Below are 11949 nucleotides of genomic sequence, written 5' to 3' on the forward strand. Positions count from 1 at the left end.
TTCAAATCGTTTGAGCAAGATTTAATGATTGGTATTTACAACTGACTACTTTTGAATAATTTTGTGCAGTTATCTAGTAACAAAATGTCCATTTATTGTCATCTTCCACAAATCCAAAATAAGCTTGAGTGTGATCAATTATAACACATTTGCTGTGTTAATCGCTTACTGACTCACTGTCAGCGTGTGTATTGCTTAGTCACTCAAGTGTTCTGCTCACCTGGGCACACCTCAATGTCGCAACATATTTTACATCATGCATAAAGAAACAATAGTTTCGGTCTGAGTTCTCAGTATGAGTCTAACTTGGACGGTAGATGTGTTGCTTCCTATACCTTGAGGGCTGAAATCTAACATTTTGTAGGATTAGAGCACAAATGTAAAGTGCCATACGTAGAAGATGTGTTACAACAGATCATCGATTCCAAAGGACTGCTATTGTATGTTGATATTTTGTGGAAAAACAAACCCAATAGACTAAAGAATCAAAATCTTTGGTGAAATAATCTTTATTATATTCCATGTGATAGGCCTACACTTGTGTGCCATTACCTTTCCTTTTTACACACCAGATAGTAATAATATTCACACAACGTTGCTAAACACGAGTAGACAGCATAGTTAAAGTGGACAGACACGATTCCCAAGAGCACGAAGCTGAGTATTAAGTTGTGGCATAGAAGAGCTGAAAATCCTTTCTTCAAATGTTGACACACGTTTAAAACCAGGCAGTGACGGCTAACAAAGATCAATGTTTTAACTTGCGCCGAGGCTAAAGAATCTGTTAGTGGTCCACTATGTTTGTGAGTGTGTGCGTAGCCTTCAGGGCCTTAACTGTAAACAGTGTTACCGTGACAACAGACCGCAAGAAGTCCTTTCTAGCTGTATGACATTGCTTGAAAAAAGATGAGAGCAAAGATCCCTGGCAGATAAGCAAATAAATAAAAGCTAAACGTCATGCGCTTCAACATTTGCACTTTTGGTTAAGCCGACAATTTTCCTGTATGTATATCCAGGTTACTGAATAAATAATCACATAAAAACACGCGCGATAATAGCAATACGGCAAAGGATACTGGGAATGACGTGGCCATTTTACAGTATGGCTGTTAGTAAGCTTTTTTTCTCCTTGCTTGTGGGGTGAGAGGTGGCGAAAATGCGCTTTTTGACTTGCTGAAAACGAGTCGTAGCCATCGAACGCTCGTCCGGCTTCTTGTTTATCGTCTATTTTACAATGTTAGTGGCTCTGTTCAGTGCACAACGTCGGTGAACGAAACAAGCAAGGCATTTGTGTCGTCTGTAAAAATCCTGCAAGGAGGATCAATGGTTGACAAGAGTCCTTCTTAGCAGTGCCGCAATGGTAAACATATATGCGTTAAAAAGGTTGTATTAAGGGCAGTTGGGCATTTACGTGGAATGGATCAAAGGTAAATATTAACGCACAAAGTGAATCTTGGTGATCAGGAACTGCATTGCGCATCAGGGCTTCCACAAAATCAAATCCATCAAATTAAATGCTCAAATGATTTAACATATCATTAGAGCATTTATAAGGTTTCCTTCAAAACAATAATACTCAGACTTGTGTAAAACATGCCTACTCGTGGCATATTGAAAAAGGCTTTATGGAGTGCAGCACGTTTCGCTGAATTGTGGTTATTGACAAGACAAAAAAATGTGTGTGATGGTTAAGATCCTGTCTGTACTTCCTTAAAATATATAAAAAAAAAATTAAAACTATCAGATATTTGAGAGCTTCTCAGATGCTGTTACAAAACAAAGAAAATGGTGAGAGCCAGAGATTTGGAGTCATCATTACGATCCCAATATTTTTTTTAACGTGGCGACATAAAGAAGAGTCACAGCACGAAGACTCTTAACTTGTGCGATAACCCGAAAAAAGCGGTTAGCTAAGTCAGTCTGCGCTTTTATGTACTGTAATGCCATGCAAGTCATCAAATGATCACGTATCCCTTTTGTTTCAACGCGGGCCTTTGTTTGGATTCAGTAACTCGCTTATCTCTCCAGTGTCTGTTCCCCGAGTGGCCACTGAGAAACAAGCTGTAGGTGATGGTAGTGGATGGAGAAGGGCGTTTAGGGTGACGAGTGGTAGGGTGCGACGGGCCGGGTTCTAGCGCCGTGATGTACTAGCACGAGCAACTGCTCTCGGTGACAGTCATCTCGGGCTGCTTCTCCAGTTTGATGTCAATCACTGAGGCGAGTCCAGTTAAGCAACGTTGGCTATCAGTTTGCTAATTCTCAAATTCTGAACTTTGGGTGTCGTGCCGAGGGGTATCAATCTTTTTTGTGCCCAAATGTATTAAAGTGCTTTATGAGAATTAAAAATTGGAGATTTAAAAAAACATTTGTTGTAATATATTTGGTGAGGGTCCATGAATATCCTATTATCATACATTTTAGCGGTAAGGATACTGTCTTCTTTGCTCTTCTCTGCTGTACTGTCCATACCAGGTAATGCAGCCGCAACCCGACGGAACAGCTGCAAAACAAAACATTACGACTTTGCAAACAACGTAAAGACGTCAACATGAATTGCATTGCATACCCCCCCAAAATCACTCATTTATTTATGGTTAGCCAACCTGTTCATGGCGTTTTATTTGTCAGCAATAATGAGTTAAGAAACAATTGAAGCAACAAGGTTAAGTCATTATAATGGGAAAATTTGTCAAACATATTGAGATACAGAGTCGTGAAGAGAAACAACCGTGCCTTGCATGCTTGAGTCCGTAATTATTATTTATCACTGGTGCTCAAGTGGTTACGATTTGGTGCTCTCACCCCTGTGACCATGGTTTGATTCCTGTTGGATCCAGTGTTTGGCGATTGTGCTCAGTGATATTTTTGACTGATCAATCATTGCACAAGTACGGCAATATACTACCGTAAAACCTTGTGTACGGTCCAAATTTTGAGTTACTTCTTCAGGTAAAAAAAAAGTGCTTAGTATACGAAAAAATACGTTATATCTATCTGAGTTCAAACAGCCCTTATGCTTCATTGTCCATTGCGCCTATCTGTTTTTATCTTACTTTTATCTGGCCTGTGGCCTGTTCAGGGTGGGAAAAAAAACACCAAAAAGATGAAAAATAATTTATTCCAGCACGTCCAAGAAATGCACGCAAATCATCTGTTGAGCTGCCGCCATCTCCTGGCTTAAAGTCATGACTGCAGCTTTGTTTTCATATCCCGCACCTCACCTTTAAGGAAGTTTTAGCATGGAATTTGTGTGACTTATAAGTGAATGTTAGTAAAAAGGTGGAAAGAGAGTAGAGTGAGAAGCTGTTTGGCCAAATGGGTATGGTTAGTGATGAGCCAGAGGAAGCCAAATCTCTACCTGTTTGACATTGTAGCCAGTCTTTGCGCTGGTTTCAATGAACATGACATTCAGCTCCTTAGCTCTCTGCTCGCCCTCCTCCGTGGTGATCTGTCTGCTCGAACCAGGGGGCAGGGAGAAACAATGCAAAGGAGAACGTGCCCCGAAAAGAAATAAAGGGCAGAGAGGAGAAAGAAGAACATTTGTTCAGCTATGCTTTGAAACAAAAGAGCTGTTAGTTTGGTTATAACAGACACAGAAAGCAAAAGCGAAGAAGGGAAGCAGGAAAATGACTCATTTCATTGATCAATCTGCGATCTCGCCTTGTGGAGATGCAGACGAGATTCACGACCTGGCTGCAAAAACAACAGGGCCGTTTCGCTGGCCGCAACCAACCTGTTTGACGTTATAGCCAGCCTTGGCACTGGTCTCTATGTACATCACATTGAGCTCCCGAGCTTTCCTTTCTGCCGCCTCAACAGAGACTTGCCTGCCGCAGTCCATGGGAAAGGCAGAGGCGGGGGATGGGAGGAGGTTGTGGGTGGGGAGAAGACAAAGTGGACAATCCAAAAACACAAACAGACACAAAAATCAAATCAAATCAAAAACACAGAGTTAAACAAAGGAAAAAACTGAGGCAATGGAGAAAAAAAATGAACACCCCTGGACCACAACTGGTAAACATTTGAGTTTTACGGAACCATACTTGTATAAGTGCACAATTTAAAATTCCAGTTATTTGTATTCAGTGTCAAGGGCGAGGACCTAGAGTATATTTGGTAATGATTGCTTAGCAGCCTACAAGGAAGTAAATTACTTCATGGTTTTTAACACTAGTTGGAATGTTATCCTCATGCGTCAATACTTTTGAGTCGCAAAGCTCATAATATCACAGTCTCCCATCAGTTTTCAACGGGCTCTTTTAAGTCTTAATATGCATCATAAAACAAGCCAACTAATAAAAGATAATACTGGACCAAGAACATTTATTATTATTATTATTATATTATTATTTTACAGTGGAGAAGGTACACAAGTCATTGTACCCACAGAGAAGGGGTTGGCAACACAAAATGTTGAAAGAGCCATTTTAAACAAAAACAAAACATGTTTGGAACCATTTATACACTGCATATATCTAGATTCATTGGAAAACATTAATAATATTTATGTCATGCTAGTCCTCCTACAGAAACATCATTTTTCATTATCAAGCATTTTTGAAAAAGCACAACAAACCCCTAGGGAGCGCCTAAAGAGCCACAAGTGGCTCCAGAGCCGCTTCTAAACCCCCAGACACAGAGGAAATTATACAAAAATTTTTGTGATGTTACTTAAAGGTGGTGTCCGTAACTCAAAATTATTGTAATGGCTGATGCAGTCTTCTAGCTGAAATCATGATTGCAGCTGCTTGTGTTATGCCTAATTATGGTAACTGTTTCATGTAACAGGGGTTCACTGTTCTAAGTATGGCGTCATAATAAAAACAGCAAATAAATTATAAAGACAAACAATGATGAATGAGGGGCCCTTTCGGGGGGAATCTGGGATTGTAGGCTTTGTCAGAGGTTCCTCACAGCACAAAGCGTGTATCGCTGTCTTTTTCTTATTCATTTTGACCAACATGTTATTTTCTATTAGTGCAGTCCTCACAACCAACAGAGACATACCTTTTATCTGCCAAGTCTGTTTTATTCCCAACAAGCATGATGATGACATCACTCCCTCTCTCCGTTCGTACGTCGTCAATCCATTTTGATGTTTGTTGGAAGGAGTTGAGATCTGAAAAGAAAGTGAAAAGAGATTAGTGTCATTTTCAAGTTACATGTAATATCTCCTTTAGACGCTTTCAAACGACGTTAAAAAGGCACGTACATGCAGGACATAAATTTCACACGTGTCTGATTGGCTTCTGCTATACTTATGTGAGTAAGCGAAAGTATCAAGCATTGAAAGGAAGAAACAGATGTTTGTTCAAAAATTTTACAGAATTTACTTTCAACAATACATCCACACAACATTAGGTACACCCAGACAACCAATGAGAGAGCTATGTGACAGGCTACTTCCGTTTTACTTCGTAAAGAACTGTTTGAGTGCCAGCCGAGATGCGTCTCGAAGATTCTAGCCTTAACAGAATAGCGACTTTAGTATCCCGCCAAAAAGACCAATATAAGATTGGAACTCATTAAAGCAGGGGTCCACTTGTTGCCAAAATGCCTTAATGTTTACGTTTCTTTAGAGTCTAATGTAATGTTTAACATAGGATGTGCTTACCCACTTTGGACCGTGCAGGTGCACCTAATGCATCTCAATCGTTTTACAACACCTAAAACCAATATTAGTGAACAGCCCTGACTCACTGGTGATGTCATATACAACCACTGCAATGGTGGAGTCACGGATGTAGCTGGGAATTAGGCTACGAAAGCGCTCCTGTCCAGCAGTGTCCCAAAGCTGGAGTCGCACCTATGGGAGGTTTGCAACGGTATGGGGAGGGAGATTGGAGATAGAGACGAAAATGCAGATTAAGAAGAAGAACTGCGAGCAGAGCTGTGTTTTAATGAAGAGAGGGCGGGGATGATTGAAATGAAGAAATACAAGTGAACAGCTTGACGCAAGAGAAGAAAAAAAGAGGCCCTTGTAAATCTTTCTTATTTACGTCCCATTCAGAATATTTGTATCCCTTTTCAGGAAATATTAGTCCCATTAGCCTCTTTACCAATACAGCCTCTCACGAAGAGCATCGAACAACTTTGGACACCCCCTGGACACTTCTGGTGACATTTTCAGCAGCCTGCTGGATGTTGCCTTTCACTGCAATCTCCAGTGGGGTTTCCACAGCGTCAAATGCTCTTGCGACAAATGCCCTTGCAGCCGTTCGGGTACAAGCAAAGGACAAGGAGGCGAGGCCGCGATACCTACTGGCTATGTCATAAACCACAACGGCGGCAGCAGAGTCTCTGATGTAACTCGGGATGAGGCTGCGGAAACGCTCCTGTCCTGCCGTGTCCCAAAGCTGGAGCCGAATCTTTGGCCGCCCGTCACACATAAGTGAGGATTTTGCGACACAGATAGAGGATGGGAGGACAACAAAAAGAAAACAAAGAAAAAAAGGGAACTGAAAATATGATCAGGTCTGGCAAAATGATGACAGGGAAAGGTTGGGACTCAAAAAATATAGAAGGGTGACAATGTAGAGATGGTGGATGCTCTAAATAATAAAGCATGCTTGAAGCATTCTACTAAAGTTTAATAATCTTTCTGTAGAAATGAGAAACGTAAAAAATTATATAGCTTACCGTTCGATCCTCAAGGTACATTGTTTTTGACAAAAAGTCAATGCCGATCGTTGCCTGCAAAATAATCGTAGCATCAAAACTTGTCCTGAGTAAATGGCACACTGAGGTTGGAAGAGAGGAAATGACACCTGATAGCATGTGCAGTTTTAGAGCCATCATGTCAGTTGTTTTCTAATGTTGACATGAATAATTTTAGCGATTTTTAACTTTATAGATATTGGTCCACCAACTCATCTGCATCAATTATTTACTTACAACCAGTCATATACATTTTTTTTCTGTGACTTTCCAGGGTTCCTACAGCTTAAGGCAAGTTAAGTTCTTTTAGGACTTTTAATATGCCTTTTGAAATAAAATTTAAGACCAAGTCGACAGAAAACATAATTGAAACTAACAAACAACAAAACAAAACAAAAATTATTGCACACAATACATTGTGCCTCGTACAAATGACCAAGCACAGCTTTTAGCCATGGCAAAACATGTTCGTCAGACAGCCACTTCTCATTAAATTCCCATGTTTCAAAGTAAACGTCTCAGTCCGAAGTTGCTATGTGTATTGTGAGTAGAACTAAGTCATGCATCTGCTCCGAAAACACGACTGAAACCACATCCCCGCTTTGATAGTTCCGTTATATTGTGGTGACGCCATGTTGCCACCAAAGTAAATTGGTGACTTATTAAAAAAGACAATTGATAAATGTCACAAAATCTTTTTAGTTCAAACAAATATAAAAACCAAAGTGTTCACATTTTTAAGACTTTCAAAAATTGGATTTAAGACATTTTAATGCCAATTAAAGCCTTTTTAAAAAATAGTGAATTCAATTCTGTGTTTTTGAATTGTGAATTGAATTGTAAATTGTGAATTGAATTCATTGTGAATTCAATTCAATGATTTTAAGACTTTGAGGCTCAGCGGGAACCCTGCTTTCAAAATCAAGCCAATACCAAGCGAATTAATCTACAGTATTTACCTGATAGGTGTTGTCAAAGCTGTCGTACATAAACCTGGTGATGAGTGAAGTCTTGCCCACTGCAATAAAACCACAAATTTGAGAATTATGATGGAAAATATGAAGTGTAAACATTATATATCAAAATGAGCTAGGAAAACACAAAAAAAGTCCTCATTAATACCACAAAAATGTGTACTTCCTAAAAAGTTGCAGTTTCGCTTATGTGCAACTTTCGTTCCTAAAACCCATAAATGATGATTTAACAAATGTGGGATGTTGATGAGAGGTTTTAATAGTGAGAAAAATGTGTGCAATAGTGAAGCCCGTGAGCTAATCAGCACTAACATTCAAGCAATGAATGTATGATAGTAAAATTATGCCACTCGTTTTACTCGAGTCACGTTTAATTGCCAAATAGTGCAGTTAGTTTAAATTTAGCATCTTAGGTAAAATGTATTTGTTTGTCTAACAAAAGTATACTTAATGTCAAAATGTGTGTACTATTTTGAGAATATATTTTATACAAAAGTGAAAAGGTGGAAATGGGGGCAGGGGGTGTCCCATTAGAGATTACGATCCACTCCAGCGCCTTAGTCGTTTTAATGTATGCTAAATTGTGTAAATTAGTGGGGAATAACAGTTTCGCAGATTGCTAACCTGATAATGCATTTCTATTAAATGCTAAAAATATTTTTTGCAAATGTGACATGCTTTGTGTTGGGGCATTTCAGTTCATCTGGAGAGTATTTACGACGCTTCCGTTATCATTAATTTTGCTCAGTTACAGACAGATTTCAAAATGGATACATTATTTTGGTAAGGGCATTATAAAGAAAGGTGACTAGTACACAGTGGTCACTCTGTGGAGTTGAAAACCTTCTATGAGAAAGAACATCTTTGCAGCAATCCACCAATCAACCTTGGAAGGTGAAGTGGTCAGGTGGAAGCCATTTCTAGGTAAAATGAATGTAATCGCCCAATTGGAGTTTTCCAAAAGGCATTGGAAGGACTCTAAGCTCACAACAAACAAAATTATCTGGTCTGAAGAGACAAAGACTGAATTCATTAATGTGATTGCAAGTTGTAATTTTTGAAGGAAACCAGGCCCCACGAGGTCAATACAAAAGTGAAAACATGGTTGTAGCAGCATTAAGTTGTGTGGATGATTCTCAACGACAGGAACTGAGACTAGTCAGGGTGGATGGATGGAAAAATGACTGTGGCATTGTACAGACACACCCTGGAGGAAAACCTGCTCCAGAATTCTACCTGAATGTGATGGTTCATCTTTCAGCTGGACAATGACCCTAAGCATACAGCCACTATATCAAAAGTGTGGCTTCTAGACCACTCTGTAAATATGCTTGTTGAGTGCCACAACCACATCCCAGACTTGAATCTGAATGAGCAACTCTGGATAGATCTGAAAATGGCTCTACAATGACACTTCCCATCCAACTTGATGGAGCTTGAGAAGTGCTGCAAGGAGGAATGGGAAAAACTTCCCAAATGTGTGTCCAAAGCTTGTGGTATCTGTGTTCTCGTTTGCCCGCGTCTCTGCGTCCTAGACGCATCATTTTTGCTGGGGACGCATAGTGTCAAATCAACCTTTTTGACACAAAATTGTCATTATTACCCGATTACATTTTTGTTCAACAAAGATTTACCGCACTCCAAACTTTTTGTTAGGCAGATCCGCCATTGTTGTTTTGGTCTCGCGGTTCGAGTTTTCGTCTGCACGCCTATCTCAGCAAACAAGATCTCGTTGTTTCGAGGTTACGTCATTGTTGTGGTGGTTGTCGTCGAGCGAAGGTAGGGTATGCCTCCGAAAAAACAGTTAGTATTAGGTGAAAATCAACTCAAAATTGGCAATTTCTTCAGTGTCAGTAATAAGTCAAGAAAAGGACTTTTCTGCCAAAATGGACGAAATTATATTCCTGGTGACGCTATGAAGAGGATGATAATGGGTTGGACCTTGAGAAGGCATTGCAACTGTGGCGCGACAGCAAACCACGAAGAATATATGAACTGAAAAATCTGAAGTGATAACTGCTTTGTATTACCAATTAACTGTGATGATTAAACTGCATGAATATATAGACTAATATTTCAGCAATATTATTTTGTATAATGTACAATATTGTTGTGAACTGAAAAATCTTGAAGTGATAACTGATTTGTATTACCAATAAACTGTGATGATTAAAACTGAATGAATATATAGATTTATATTATATATTTGTCACCGATTTACAATTTCAACCTCGATAACACTAAATTTTGGGGACCCATAGATCTCTGTTGGGACCCATAGATCTTTAAGCATCCGAGTCCCCGGGACCCATCAATTTTCAGAGGTAAAATGAACACTGTGGTATTATATTCAAATATATTAGAGACTACAATTGCTGCCAAATGCGAAGTAATCAAGTAATAAGCGAAAGCTGTGAATAATCATATGCGAGCAGTTTTCTCAGTTTTTAATCTTGATACATTTGCAAAAATCTCACTCATCTTTTGACGCACAGCATCTAGTAAATTTACATCTGCGAGAATGTACACCTCCAAGTATCTCCAGGTTACCGTGTTAAACAAACTTGCACTTATTAATAGAAGAAAACACCAATGCTTCAGTGCAGTATTTTTGCTAATGCATTTAACTACATTACGAAAGTTTTTATTTTTAGTTGGACAATGACGTGATTCATTGTTGACAAGGGTCGATCTCACACGCTGAGCTGGCAAAATGGGTGGAGTCAGAAAATGGACGGCGATAAAATATCTAAATTATAGTTAGTACGAAGCGCAACATTTGTATTTGAACTGCGCCAAGTAACCGCTGGCGCATTATTTGTATTTTACTGTCGAGAATATAATCCAGCTTTGTAAATTGCCGAGGAAGGCCGGAGGCTGGTTCAAACACCGACCAGCCGACGTGGCTAAGCATGATCCAACTGTGTTGAAAGCTAAAAACAAGAATGTTTCGCACGCCTCTCCGTCAAATATTACCGTCAAGAGTTGAAATATTTCGGTATTAACTCGGTAACTCTAATGAGAGAATCTGTGGCCAAAATGTCTAGCCTGCTCGTTTAGCCCAGCCAACTGCTACTAGCTAGCTAATGTAGGCTAACGTTTCAGTGAAGAAACACGATTGAAAGTCAAATACTTCTTTAAAAGGCAAGTCGACGTTTTTCATTTGTACAACAGAACGGCAATGCATTTTTTAATTCACCATGAGAGACTCACTCCTCGTCCGATGACATCATCGCTAGTTGAGGTTAACTAAAATAGCATAACGTTCTCATAACCACCTATTTAGAATAACAAGCCCACAAATGTGAAATTGTTGGTAAGTGTTTCAACTGGACTTTTTTTTTTCGTTCGTTGAAGACGTGTAGCCACAGGCTAACTCGACAGGCTAGTTAGCCGGATGCTAACTTAATTCTCCTCCACATCGTCAATTCCGGAAAACGGCGACCAAAACTCACCACTCTGTTCGCCCAAAAAGACGAGCTTAAACTTCCGCAGAGGGTTGCCGAACTCCCCGCCGCCTGTTGTGGTCGACATTGTAGCCCCAAATAAAATACGAAGCAGCTAAGTAACCGGCGTTGAGTTGTGATGTCTAGACTGGAAAGAGGGGAGCAGTCACAGCGCAGCAGCAGATCGTCATCCCTTCACTACAGCCTCTCTCTGCCTTCGTATATTTTTAAAAATACGAATAAAAGTAAAACAGCGCAACCCCGAGGCCTTGGAGAAGATAACTAGCACTTTGGTGACAGGCTCAGCGGACAAATTGCATACGTAAAATGACCTTGTCAGAGTTTAAAATCAGTACTGTATTGCAATATCAGTGACATGACATTTAGTATGTATAAACACTAAATTACAGACGTTACTGACTCACCTATCAAGGAGACAATAAATATTTCAGTGTGCTACAACTTTGTTTCCCAACCCTTTTTTGAGATTAAGGGACACATTTTTCATGAGAAAAGAAATTATGCTTTCAGCTTGATTGACTAGATACACCACAGAAAATGGTGCCTCAACGACCTTCCTGTGTGGAGTTTGCATGTTCTCCAGTGCTTGTGTGGGTTTCCTCTGGGCACTCCGGTTTCCTCCCACATTCCAAAAACATGCATGTCAGGTTAATTGGCCGCTCCAAATTGTCCCTAGGTGTGAATGAGTGAGTGAGTTGTATGACTACGTGTGCCCTGTGACTGGCTGGCAACCGGTTCAGGGTGTCCCCTGCCTATTCCCCGAAAACAGCTGGGATGGGCTCCAGCACCCCCGCGACCCTGCTGAGGATAAGCGGTAGAGATAGATATATATATATACCGCTTATCACCAC

The 11949-nt window shown here is 40.0% G+C and overlaps 1 protein-coding gene across 5 annotated transcripts; it reads right to left on the bottom strand.

Annotated features, from left to right (window-relative positions):
* Positions 1–493: 493 nt before the first annotated feature.
* On the bottom strand, positions 494–11296 carry rab41 (RAB41, member RAS oncogene family). Of its 5 annotated transcripts, XR_015851422.1 has the most exons (9): positions 11087–11296; positions 7617–7675; positions 6640–6693; positions 5701–5806; positions 5008–5119; positions 3734–3827; positions 3359–3452; positions 2434–2500; positions 494–2212 (listed from the first exon to the last, which is right to left on the bottom strand). XR_015851422.1 is itself a non-coding variant. In XM_088344738.1 (8 exons), the coding sequence occupies exons 1-8, from the start codon at positions 11163–11165 to the stop codon at positions 2148–2150; spliced, it is 636 nt and encodes a 211-aa protein (XP_088200864.1). In that variant the 5' UTR covers positions 11166–11296; the 3' UTR covers positions 494–2147. The 5 variants fall into 5 exon arrangements, 4 of the variants coding, with proteins under 4 accessions (XP_088200864.1, XP_088200867.1, XP_088200863.1 ...); XM_088344738.1 differs by lacking the exons at positions 3734–3827; positions 5701–5806 and adding an exon at positions 6263–6368; XM_088344741.1 differs by lacking the exons at positions 3359–3452; positions 5701–5806 and adding an exon at positions 6263–6368.
* Between the last annotated feature and the right edge of the window lie 653 nt (positions 11297–11949).

The sequence above is a fragment of the Urocampus carinirostris genome, chromosome 9 (genome assembly GCF_059441175.1).
Source record: "Urocampus carinirostris isolate Australia breed hairy pipefish chromosome 9, RoL_Ucar_1.0, whole genome shotgun sequence".
Classification (NCBI taxonomy): domain Eukaryota; kingdom Metazoa; phylum Chordata; class Actinopteri; order Syngnathiformes; family Syngnathidae; genus Urocampus; species Urocampus carinirostris.

Bases quoted from the DNA above. Each gene is read 5' to 3' on its own strand.
- rab41 (XM_088344738.1), bottom strand. From the start codon at position 11,165: ATGTCGACCACAACAGGCGGCGGGGAGTTCGGCAACCCTCTGCGGAAG. The intron at 5,120-6,262 runs GTAGGTATCGCG...CTTTCTTTTCAG, and splicing joins TGTGGTTTATGACATAGCCA to ATCTCAACTCCTTCCAACAA. The intron at 3,453-5,007 runs GTATGTCTCTGT...TGGTTCGAGCAG, and splicing joins ACAGACTTGGCAGATAAAAG to ACAGATCACCACGGAGGAGG.